Raw genomic sequence first — 13,490 nt, forward strand, 5'->3', positions numbered from 1 at the left:
GCGAGTTGGGTGCAGCGACTCGACGCTGCATCAAAAACGTGTGTCGTCGTCATTTGCAAAATTACACGAAGTAAGGTATGAATTGTTGCCACACCCGCCTTATTCACCTGATATGGTTCCAATAGGGGTTCATCTGTTCCCAAAACTAAAAATTTTTCTTGGTGGACGAAGATTCACTTCAAACGAAGAACTTACAGACGAAGTTGACAGCTATTTTGCAGGCACGGAGGAAACATTTTCGAGATGGGATCAAGACACTGGAACTTCGCTGGACCAAGTGCCTTTATCTACAAGCAGAATACACTGAAAACTAAAAAAGTTTCAGTGATGTAAGACTTTTTTCCGTTCTGTTCCGAGAACTTTTGAAACCATCCTCGTAGTTTTATGGTACCTGAAAGTGTTCAGATGATCGATCGGGTAATTTTTAATGTGAAGCTTGGCAGTTCTGGAATACCACTATCTTTTCAAATATTTACAAGCTGTGGGGCGCATTTGATAAAAATACTGTTCTTTGAGGTAAGCAACAAACAAGCAGCAAGTGACTCATGACACTGAAGACAAATCAGAATCATTTCAGTAACCAAAAAGCAAATCAAACGGTATCCGGACCAGGCGACAAGAATGTACACTCAGAAGTTGGGCAACACCAACAGGCTCCGACATCTCCAAATCGTACTGCACTCGCCTACAAACCGAGTAAAAGGGCAGTGTGTGTGGGACTCCACGGCAGAGAGCGGCGAGTGGGTGCGTGGGTGGGGCGTTTCGACGGCTGCTGCGGCTGCGAGGTAGCGAGCGCGGCGTGTGTGTGTGTGTGTGTGTGTGTGTGTGTGTGTGTGTGTGTGCCCCGGTGTCCAGCGCGGCCGCTAGACGGTGGTCTCGCGGTCCACGTGGATGAACTCCACAGACTGGTGCGGGTGTCAGGAGGATGTGGTGGAGCCAGGGTCCAGCAGCAGCTCCTCGGTGGGCACGCGCCGCGGCTCGCGCTGCTTCTTCTCCCCGCCCCCACCGCCGGCGCCGCCCCCGGGCTGCCGGCCCCGCCGCCCCCGTCGTCTCCGCCTCCGGCGCCGCGCCGCCACCACGCACAGCGCCACGGCCAGCGCCGCAGCCGCCGCCCCCGCGCCGCCGCCCACCAGCGTGTACAGACCGCCGGGCAGCAGGGCCAGCAGCCGCCGGCAGTGAGCCTCGTCATACCCGCTAGGGCAGTGCGGGTGCCCGTCGCACCTGTGGACAAACAGCAGTCCAAACCATAGTTCAATTCTTTTATCTTGGCGGCTCGCGCATGCCCGCCCAGACGCGGGAGATTGCTGCGTTCCCAGTTGCACACGCCAAGAGAAGCAGCGCCGTAGTATAGTATAGTTCGCAAACTACGTTTTGGGTGCAGCGTGCAGTTTATGAAGTAAGGCCACCACGGCCGCATTAACCCTTCCGCTGCTTCAGAGACGTGCTCCCCGCATTCCGCGTTGTGCGCGATTTTGTCATCACTGCACTGCTCGCCTGTGCAGACACGTGGTGTTCCGACTGCTTTGACACACTTATCATTCGATTTCACAAAAACTATTTGGCCCGAAAATTTGATTTTTACACATCTTCTTGACTGATACCTTCCCCCCATAAAGGACTTAATTTTGTTTAGATGTTAAACGCAGTTATTGTGCAGCATTAAATGTAGTAAACCATTGCACGAAATTTTGAAGAGTTTGCAGAGGTAAAAGTCCACAGCGTATATTTTTCCGTATGGTCGATTTTAGTTGCCATTAGAAATATCAAAAAATTACAGTCAAACGAATAAAATTTATGAAGTAAGACACTTCGATATTGTTTTTAAATAAAGAAAGTATTAAGCATCCAACAAGATTTGAACTCGGACTCTTTTGCTTAACAGTCAAACACCTTAACTGTTACACTATCACAGCTCCTTATGCAACAGAATTCTTGCAGTAGTTTAAAGAATCAAGCAAAATACCGACAAACACTGTTGGTATCACTATGAATTACTCACGTTTCGACGAAGTACAATAGGAAATAAACAATTACTGCTGTTCTTTATTGCGAAAAAGCAGTTAGTGAGAATGAATTTCCTTGCTATCGCCTGAATTAGGAAGCTTATTCCTTGTTGGGTTTCATTAATTAATAGAATATGAAACAGTTGGTATAAAGAATGCTTTTTCCAAACTTTCTTTTATAGAAAGTCTCCTATCAAGACATTGCTTTTGTTCAATTACTTTATTTATGACTGAACGTTTCTAAAACTGAAGACACTCGTACGTGCTCTTGACTGCAGTCGAGCTCTGGCAACGTCGTTCTCTGTTCATTGGCTGACTGTTTCGTGACGTCAGATGCGCAGAACGAACCTAAACTCGGCTGCCGTCGTAAATGACGCGCACTTTAGCAGACAAGTTGCAACACAACATATTTTCTCTGCTTTCGCTCGGTTTACGGTAGTGGATATCGTGTCTTTGTGTCTTCTTAATCTTTGTTTTTCATTATTGTGCTTTATTTTCGTGACCACTTGCAAATGTTCCATGATGATTTGGATATTTTTCCACTGAATGTTATTACATAAACGTGATTAGACATCTGAAAGCCAAGAATTGTTTAGGTTTTACAACAACAGAGCTCACGCTCATGATGTAAATACTCTCCTGGAAATGGAAAAAAGAACACATTGACACCGGTGTGTCAGACCCACCATACTTGTTCCGGACACTGCGAGAGGGCTGTACAAGCAATGATCACCCGCACGGCACAGCGGACACACTAGGAACCGCGGTGTTGGCCGTCGAATGGCGCTAGCTGCGCAGCATTTGTGCACCGCCGCCGTCAGTGTCAGCCAGTTTGCCGTGGCATACGGAGCTCCATCGCAGTCTTAAGCACTGGTAGCATGCCGCGACAGCGTGGACGTGAACCGTATGTGCAGTTGACGGACTTTGAGCGAGGGCGTATAGTGGGCATGCGGGAGGCCGGGTGGACGTACCGCCGAATTGCTCAACACGTGGGGCGTGAGGTCTCCACAGTACATCGATGTTGTCGCCAGTGGTCGGCGGAAGGTGCACGTGCCCGTCGACCTGGGACCGGACCGCAGCGACGCACGGATGCACGCCAAGACCGTAGGATCCTACGCAGTGCCGTAGGGGACCGCACCGCCACTTCCCAGCAAATTAGGGACACTGTTGCTCCTGGGGTATCGGCGAGGGCCATTCGCAACCGTCTCCATGAAGCTGGGCTACGGTCCCGCACACCGTTAGGCCGTCTTCCGCTCACGCCCCAACATCGTGCAGCCCGCCTCCAGTGGTGTCGCGACAGGCGTGAATAGAGGGACGAATGGAGACGTGTCGTCTTCAGCGATGAGAGTCGCTTCTGCCTTGGTGCCAATGATGGTCGTATGCGTGTTTGGCGCCGTGCAGGTGAGCGCCACAATCAGGACTGCATACGACCGAGGCACTCAGGGCCAACACCCGGCATCATGGTGTGGGAAGCGATCTCCTACACTGGCCGTACACCACTGGTGATCGTCGAGGGGACACTGAATAGTGCACGGTACATCCAAACCGTCATCGAACCCACCGTTCTACCATTGCTAGACCGGCAAGGGAACTTGCTGTTCCAACAGGACAATGCACGTCCGCATGTATCCCGTGCCACCCAACGTGCTCTAGAAGGTGTAAGTCAACTACCCTGGCCAGCAAGATCTCCGGATCTGTCCCCCATTGAGCATGTTTGGGACTGGATGAAGCGTCGTCTCACGCGGTCTGCACGTCCAGCACGAACGCTGGTCCAACTGAGGCGCCAGGTGGAAATGGCATGGCAAGCCGTTCCACAGGACTACATCCAGCATCTCTACGATCGTCTCCATGGGAGAATAGCAGCCTGAATTACTGCGAAAGGTGGATATACACTGTACTAGTGCCGACATTGTGCATGCTCTGTTGGCTGTGTCTATGTGCCTGTGGTTCTGTCAGTGTGATCATGTGATGTATCTGACCCCAGGAATGTGTCAATAAAGTTTCCCCTTCCTGGGACAATGAATTCACGGTGTTCTTATTTCAATTTCCAGGAGTGTAAATAAGAACATAAGTTAGCGAAGCACTTTCTTACAATTTGCATGTAAATGCTGTGAGACGACGCGACCACTTAGATGCACTTTTAATAACATTACTCATGTCTTGACCACACTTTTATTTACCAACAGCCTTACGCGTTTCGACTTACCTTCATTTTCAAAGGCAGGTATATGTCGGTCAAATAAAATCATTACATTGTATCACATCGACATTCTCGATCACGAGACAAGTGCAAACTTGCACTTGTCTCCTGATCGAGAATGTTGATGGAAAGATGAAACGTTTAAGTGTTGTTGAAAAATAAAAGTGTGGTCAAGTCATAAGTAACGTTATTAAAAGTGAAGCAATTTCCATTACATAACATTTTAAAGGCAAAGATCAATATAATGAAGGAGATAAATAGAGTTGTTTACGACGTCAACACTGACGTGGCGGAAACATAATGGATAAGTAAACAGGCTTCATTTTCTTATTGTTGTTATTGTTTGACGTGTTTTCATTTATTTGTCGGGTTGGTGTGTAAGTTCGTAGCGTTTTCCCGTAAGTTTAATAAACACAATAGATACGCAAAACACTTACTTAATTCATCAATAATGTTTCGTCCTTCATTGTTTAAAACAGCTTGCCGACGCTGCGGTAACTTTTCGACTCCGCGACTGTAGAAGTCACATGATTGTGAGGCGAAGTACTCGTCGAGCCATGCTCGCAGCGCATTTTCATCCGGAAAGAAGGTTGTTCCATAAAAAGCGGAAAATGTGAAAATCTGAGGGCGCAGGATCGTGTGGAAAAGGTGGGTGGGGAATGACTTCCCGCCCCAACTCTTGTATAGCGATTTTTGTCAGTTTACCAGAATGTAGGCTGGAGATATCGTGGTATAGCATCGTTTCAATTCGTAGTATGTGACACCGTCGCTGTTCCACCACATGCAAAACATAATGTGTTGTAGTTGCGCACACGTCTCTGCACGGCGAGTTGCTGCTTTGTTTGTGCTCAGTCATTTCTTTCTTTTCCGTATGTTGGTGCAAATACAGCTTTCTTGTCACCAGTTTCGATACAGGATACGAATGGGCGGTGTTGTTCACGAGTCAATGCATGACGAGCAAGCAGATATGCACATATGGCCACCCGCCGATTTCTGTGAATTTGGCTTACAGCATGCGGTGCCCATATACTCGATTTTTGAACCAATGCATGAGGACAAATGTAAGGATGTAGAGGCTTGTCTCACTAGGAGTAAGATAGATATTGCCTACAGGAAAATTAAAGAGACCTTTGGAGAAAAGAGAACCAATTGTATGAATATCAAGAGCTCAGATGGAAACCCAGTTCTAAGCAAAGAGGGGAAAGCAGAAAGGTGGACGGAGTATATAGAGGGCCCATAAAAGGGCGATGTACTTGAGGACAATATTATGGAAATGGAAGAGGATGTAGATGAAGATGAAATGGGAGATACGATACTGCGTGAAGAGTTTGACAGAGCACTGAAAGACCTAAGTCGAAACAAGGCCCCGGGAGTAGACAACATTCCATTAGAACTACTGATAGCCTTGGGAGAGCCAACTCTGATAAAACTCTACCATCTGGTGAGCAAGATGTAGGACACAGGCGAAATACCCTCAGACGTCAAGAAGAATATAATAATTCTATCCCAAAGAAAGCAGGTGTTGACAGATGTGAAAATTACCGAACTATGAGTTTCATAAGTCACGGCTGCGAAATACTAACGCGAATTCTTTACAGACGAATGGAAAAACTGGTAGAAACCGACCTCAGGGAAGATCAGTTTGCATTCCGTAGAAATATTGGACCACGTGAGGTAATACTGACCCTACGACCTACCTTAGAAGATAGATTAAGGAAAGGCAAACCTACGTTTCTATCATTTGTAGACTTAGAGAAAGCTTTTGACAATGTTGACTGGAATACTCTCTTTCAAATTCTGAAGGAAACATGAACGATAAATAGTTTGGACAAGAAGATAATAGAAGCTTTCGAAATGTGGTGCTACAGAAGAATGTTGATGATTAGATGGGTAGATCACATAACTAATGAGGAGGTATTGAATAGATTTGGGGTAAAGAGGAGTTTGTGGCACAACTTGACTAGAAGAAGGGGTCCGTTGGTAGGACATGTTCTGAGGCATCAAGGGATCACCAATTTAGTACTGGAGGGCAGCATGGAGGGTACAAATTGTAGACCTAGAGAATAATACACTATGCAGATTCAGAAAGATGTAGGTTGCATTAGGTACTGGGAGATGAAGAAGCTTGCACAGGATAGAGTAGCATGGAGAGCTGCATCAAACCAGTCTCAGGACTGAAGACCACAACGACAACAACCATTGCATGAAAATGTGATACAATGGTTGAAGAATCACAGTTCAGCATATTTGCCATTTATCGACAGCACTGACGTGGATCATTGTGGATTAATTCATTCAAACGATCTTCATCGAACTCCGAAGTCTTCCTATAACGTGGAGAGTCACTTATGTTAAAACAATCCTCCTCAAAATAAGAAAACCATTTTCTTGACGAGCTCTGTCCAATGACACCATCCCTACATGGCACAAATTTATCTGACTCTCTCCGTTGCTATCACCCCTCTCATGAACTCGAAGAGATGAATATCTCCATGGTTCACCACATTTATACTTCCCTGTGAAGACGCTCTGACGTTGTCGTGCCCAGTCTGGACCGTCCTGAATGCTCAGATTGTGTGGAGACGCCCTTGTTTCATCGGAAAGGCCAGCTTGCGTTGTTTACAGGTGTACTAACCGATCCGATCGTAATCCGAAGTTTAAAGGAATCACATTTATTTCGTAAGCAGGGCCGTTCAAGCAATATTTTCTTTCGCACACATGAGTGATGGTTGCACTCTTGACTTTCATTGTAGCTGATTTATTTCTGTTATTTGACCTTAGGTTTGCCTTAATTTACTCATTGTCCGTTTGTTTTCTTCTTTCCTGAGTTTTTCATTGCCTTCCAATTTGCGAACGCTCCGACATCCGAACCACACTGTATCAAAGGTCTAGTCCCCGCGCAATACACGGCTACGTATCCGAACTGATTGTCGGGATATCATGTCATGCCTTAAATTTCTCCCGTCGATACTTATTCATTGTTCAGATTTTCTCCCCCTTTAAATAAAAGATTCTGGCTAGAACAGCCGGAGACATCCGTCATGTGTGTGTGAGTTTTGTGTTTATAAATATGTCTGTGTGCTTTGCTTTCTTTCTGAAGATGGCTTTGGCTGAAAATTAATGTAACCACTCTTTTTCCATGCCTACTAGCTGCTTGGTGTGTGAGTAGCAATCTATCCGTTTCACAGTATAGTTATTCTCTCATGAAGTTTGTTGTAAATAAACCACTGCACTTCAACAGGATCAATGATGTACATAATACCAAATACCAGAAGAAATAAATGACATTGATTACGCCACATTAAGGCTGCCTGCAGGACAAACAGGGTTTCGGAGTTCTGCAACCAAAAGTTTTTATCGCTTACCCAAAGATATAAAACGGCCGACAAAGAGCAAAGTAAAATTTGAAACTGAACTGAAAACGTTCTCTGTGACAACTCCTCCTATTCCACAGAAGATTATCTATTACTGTAATATTTAAATGGTAATGGGTTGGATTTCCCGACATATATCTGCCTTTAATTTAAAAACGAAAATACTAATAAACGATCAACATGGACGTATCTTAACAAAAGAATTTGATGTCAGTATATAATGACTAGTTCCACATCATTATGATTTATCGTGGAAATGGATGTAACTAACTAACTATTAGTATATGACGAAGTATGGTATAGTCTTATATACTCCGAAAACCTTATAATGAAATTCAAAAGTAAAATCAAGCAGATTTTCAAAGTAGACCTACGTTCCAACTGTGCTGTGTTTAATTATTCCTGAAAATCCGACATAGTTACTCGCGAGAAATATTTCGGGAAAAGAAGCAAGTAGGCTACTGATGAAAACGTAGGCCTACATCTTACACATGCTAGGCTACCATTATTTTAAAAAATTACTTACATACATGTTTGTACAAAATACCCATTTTACGGCGTCTTAAGGGTTTGAAACCGTTCCATTCATCATAGTTACAGCATTTCACAATGCTGGAAGGTGGTTAAAAATTGTATCGTTTGTTTCACCTTGTAAATTGCTTTTATCGGCCGCACTTTGAATGACGTGTCATGGGTAAGATGTCAGAGTGTGATTCCTTGCTTGTAATCAGAACACTGTGTTAGGTGACAACGAGAGCACTTTATGCTTTCCGTCTGGTTACCTAAGAAGCGTGCGGTAGTGCTGGGGTTTTGCCGAATATTGTTTCAGTATCTTTAAAAATTAAATAACATTCAAAGCTATATTGTTTCATTTCCCGTCTCCTTTTTCGTCTGAACTGCAACTGGTCACATTATTGCAGGCTAGTTGGACCGCTGATTGGCCGGTACTATCCAAGTTTAAAGCGCCGGTAAGCTGTTGTCCTGTACATTGTGGCTCAGTCTATGTGCGCGTAAGACAACATAAAACGTATCCTTATGATCGTACTTGCCTGTACTGGCCACAGTTTGCCTTCCGCTCCACGTGGAACTAAACCCAATGAAATTCAAGCAAACGCGGAAGAATACATGGCGTAATGTTTACATCAGGTTTATTCTTATGATCAAGGGAGTATAATAAGCACACAAGCAGTGATTTCGGAGTTCCATCTTCATTTTCTGTCGATGAAAACATAGTAAAAGTAGAATAGAATGCATTACGAAAGCTTCTTTTCACATCACAGTTTTCTCTTTTTTTTATTCGAAACATACCAATAAAAATAAGTTACGTTAACGAGACCAAATGTGTCGTATTCCTAAGGCAAATACGCATTGAAGAACAGAAATACATTCAAAATTGCTTCCGTTACACAAAGTTATTCATGTAAGCACAATAATTATTTAGTATTTAGAACGTATGTTGCGTGCGCACGAGAGAGATAATGAAAGCGAAGCAATCACACATAGTAGTCTGCTAATGTAATGGGATATTTAAGATGGCAGCAGGCCCCGACCATCCTGGCTTCATAACAACGTACAACGTTTAAGTGCTGCATATTAATACTTGACGACGACGTAATAGGCGAAAATCGGGTTGTGATATAATACATATTGTTGACTCTTACACCAGTGTCGTTCTGATTTTCATTCTTAATAAATTTAAATGTTGCAAATACAACTAAGTGCGTAGTCATTACAATTACAGACAACTTAAATTAGAATCATCGCATAGAAAATGTTGTGGAGAAGGGGAACGAAAGACCGATTTTCGTTTCCGAAAGACTTAGGAACTGCGACGCTGTATGTTTATAGCTGATACTGGTAGTAGCGTTTCAGTTTTTTCCGCGAAAGAGGAAAAAGTTGCGGTGGGCTCCAAAAGTAGAATGAGTGGTGAAATTACCATCAGAGTGCACCGTTGGCTGGTGCGTGTGTTGGAGCTGTGGAAAGGAAGGTGATACCAAAAAGGGTTAAAAATTGCGTACAAAAGTACCTCTCTATTTGCAATTATGAGCATATGTCGCGTAATAGTGCCTACGGTTCGTTGAATATGAAGAGGTAAAACAAATCGTACGTAATACAGATTCACATCCTTGAATATATACACCGTGGACGGGATCAATGACATAATTATTACACTCGCGAACAGACAATCGGTAGGCTGCAATCAGTGGCTGTGAAAGTGATACAGATTCACGTGTGAAAAGCAGCGTGTTAACAGCGCAGCTCTGTGAAAGAATTATCTGTGACTATACTGTAAGTTGTATTAGAATTGTGCCATATTACTTGGTAGAGTACGCCTGCTAATTCAGTCCGTATTGAACCTTTGCTTAAGCAAACTTTTAGCTTGGTTGCAGTCAAGGTGTTGTTACGCAGAAAGAAGCAGTCTCATGCTCGTACTGGCGGGCGAGTGGGTACACACACGATTGTAAAGCATAAATAATCTCCTCAGATATATTAAACCGCCAGGCGCAAATGTGAGGCGGTTACGATGTGTTTGGTGCACAACACGACAATATTTCCTTGTTGTCGTCAGACTTGATCGACCGGAAACTTGACGACGATTTTGCTTGTCTTCACGTTCCCAAGCGGTCCAACACTGGGCCACTGCCACATCTGAATGGTCCACAAATCTGGATACTGCATGATTCGGTCAGCCGGTCAAATACAGACTCACAAAGAAGGTCCTAAAAACTCTCAATGTTCTGATAACGCTGTTTCCCATGAGCACTCGGCATCTCCGTATCCTTCACAGTGATTACTCAACAACTGACGTCTGCCTCGTGATGACTGGGTGTTATGTGATGTCCTTAGGTTAGTTAGGTTTAAGTAGTTCTAAGTTCTAGGGGACTGATGACCATAGATGTTAAGTCCCATAGTGCTCAGAGCCATTTGAACCATTTTGAACAACTGACGCTGTTCACGCTCCCTGTATACCTTACCAGGCCTGGTAACAACACAAACACGAACAACTCTAAAGTACTGTGGTGGACGTATTACCTGTCACAGAGACTTGCAACTCCAACCATTTACATGCTCGCGGATGGTGTGTGCATGAACGATGTTACCTGAAAATCTTCTGGCTGCTTCACTTTCTTTGCCAGGCAGTGTGGTTTTTGTTTCACACTGATGATCTAAAACATTATCACCACTTTGCTTAAGAGGATGCTGGTTCAACTTTGGAACGAAGTACAGCAACTATCCTGCGTGGTATCGATTGTAGAAGTCTTTTGTAGATTTTCTGAGATACGTTACGTCAGATGTCCACGCAGAGACCACACAATTCCCGTAAACTATCAGCCAGAGTTATGTGGATGCGAAGGTGGGGACAGATAGCACTCTACATGTGGTCCATCCAGTTCAGATCAGGCAAATTTCACGGGCACAACATCAACGTGAGTTCACTGTAATGCTCCTGAAACAACTATATGAAGAATCTGGCCTTGTGACGTGGACAGTTCAAATGGTTCAAATGGCTCTGAGCACTATGGGACTCAACTGCTGAGGTCATTAGTCCCCTAGAACTTAGAACTAGTTAAACCTAACTAACCTAAGGACATCACAAACATCCATGCCCGAGGTAGGATTCGAACCTGCGACCGTAGCGGTCTTGCGGTTCCTGACTGCAGCGCCTTTAACCGCACGGCCACTTCGGCCGGCCGTGGACAGTTATCCTGTTGGAAAACGCCATCACCGTTGAGGAAAACATCAAGCATGAATCAATGCAGGTGGTTCGTAACACTGCTTAGGTAGTCCACAGATGTCATGTTTTAGATTATATGTAAGTTTCGTTCCAATAGCTCCACAGTGAGAAAAAGGCCTTGCCACAATAGCAACACTGGCTCCTGTCAGATCATTGAAGTTGAGTGCTATTGGGTTTGCTAGCACTTGGATGGATGATCAACTGGGTCTTCCGAACGCTGTTGGTAAGTGGGATGTCCTCGGCCTTTGTCAGGCCAACTGAGGAAATATTTGACTGAGAACTAGAGGCTCCGGTGACGTAAACGACCTGTAGGGTGGTGCGCTGACCACATACCTCTCCATATCCGAATCCAATGAAGCCTATCGAATGAGGATGACAGGGAGGTCCGTCGGTACCGTTGGGCCTTCCGTTAAAACAAGAATACCTAATAAAACTTTCCAAAGAAGAGCAAACACTAAGACAAAAAAAGACGCACCACGAAGGAATTATTCGAATGGAGCAGATATTAATAGATGTGATGTACATGCTCACACGGACAAGTGATTACAGTTGCAGAATAACTGGAGCATTTATTCACGAGAAGACAACTGAGCAAGTCAATAACGCGTTGGTCCACCTCTGTGCTTTATGAAAACCGTTATTGGGCTTGGCATTTATTGACAGAGTTGTTTGATGCCCTCATGAGGGATGTCGTGCTAAATTGTGTCCAACTGGCGCGTTAGATTATCAAAATCCCGATATGATTGAAGGGTCCTGCCAATAATGCTCCAAACATGCTCAGTCGGAGAGAAATCCGGAAACATTGCTGCCCAAAGTAGGGTTCAGCAATCACAAGGGCAATCAGCAGAAACTCTCGCCCTGTGCACGTGGGCATTATCTTGTTGAAACGTAAGCATGGGATGACCTGCCATGAAATGCAACAAAACACGGCGTACAATATCGTCGAGGTAACGCTGTGCTGTGAGAGTGCCGCTGATGTTAGCCAAAGGTGTCCTGCTGTTGAAATAAAATGGCACATCTGACTAACACTCCTGGTTGTGGGCCCATACGGCTTGCGACTGACAAGTTGGTATCCCAACGCTGTCTGGGGCGTCTCCGGACACGACTTCGCTAGTTGGCTGAGTTCTAAGCGGGATACATCACTGAAGGCAATTCTACTGCAGTTAATGAAATTCCAGGCCGAAGACGTCTCTCGAGCCGAGCGAAAATGTTGTAAACGATAAATTCGATAAGCTTGATTTGCAGTCGAAAGTGTTGTTGCTTGCACGTAGACCCAGCAGGCCTAAGGAATAAACTCACAGTTATGAAAATGCACTTTTTGTTAGTTCTTTGATCAGCTCTATCACTCCAGTAATACAGATTAATATTACTTTCAGGGATGGTCCAGTTTCAAAGCTGCCAAATGTTTTTGTATTTGCTTTTCAGGAACTCGCTTCTGACTCAATCCATTGCATTGCAGAGGCCAAAGCAAATGACGGATCTGTGAAATCATACGCGAAGCAGTGTCCTGTTATCCACAACTAACAAACTACGCAAATTCGTCGCAATGATGCACTAACCAAGTTATAGCTCAAAATAGTGCTCGCTTTGAACCTCGCAGCGTAAGTAAGTAAGTAAAGTAGTCGCGGAAAACGGCTTCGTGGACAGCTGCTACGGGTTTCTGTTAAACGCCATTAAATTTATTGACGATGATAGAGAGAAAGGAGTGAGTGTGGTGACGATAATGGTGGCGGAACGTGCAAGCAACAAGTTTTTGTTTAGTGAGTCGATGGAGTGCAAATTGCGGCAGAGCGGAGTGAGATTAAACTATAAGGTGCTTTCCAAAGGAAACGATACGGAGGCTTGAAATGATAATCGCTGAAACGATCATAGCGCCTTGCCTGAGGAACAAGGTGCTGTCTCTAAAAAAGCGTTGAGGTCCGGAACTTACCGCTAGAGGAACACCGGCGCACCTTCATGCTATGAAAGATCGAGCACACGCACTTTTCAGTGGCCACTGCACTCAGTCATACTGAAAAGGGTGAACTGGAGGGCTTCAAAAGAAGATCAAAGAGCAGGAGAAGGAGTGTGGGGAACGGATATTCATGAAAGAAGCGATTCAGTGAACGGCGGATGTCGTTGGCCTGTGACGTACGGTCTGGAACGCCACACCACATTGCCGATGCCATGTTCAGCAA

The 13,490-nt window shown here is 44.7% G+C and overlaps 1 protein-coding gene across 1 annotated transcript in view; it reads right to left on the reverse strand.

The window, feature by feature from the left end:
- Window positions 1-917: 917 nt before the first annotated feature.
- The window catches only part of LOC124788519, a 497,715-nt gene continuing 485,142 nt past the window's right edge, over window positions 918-13,490 (reverse strand). Inside the window, exon 15 of the mRNA XM_047255787.1 lies at window positions 918-1,221. Coding sequence (XP_047111743.1) covers window positions 918-1,221 — 304 coding nt within the window. The remainder of the gene's footprint in view (window positions 1,222-13,490) is intronic.

The sequence above is a fragment of the Schistocerca piceifrons genome, chromosome 3 (genome assembly GCF_021461385.2).
Source record: "Schistocerca piceifrons isolate TAMUIC-IGC-003096 chromosome 3, iqSchPice1.1, whole genome shotgun sequence".
In the NCBI taxonomy this organism is placed as follows: Eukaryota; Metazoa; Arthropoda; class Insecta; order Orthoptera; family Acrididae; genus Schistocerca; species Schistocerca piceifrons.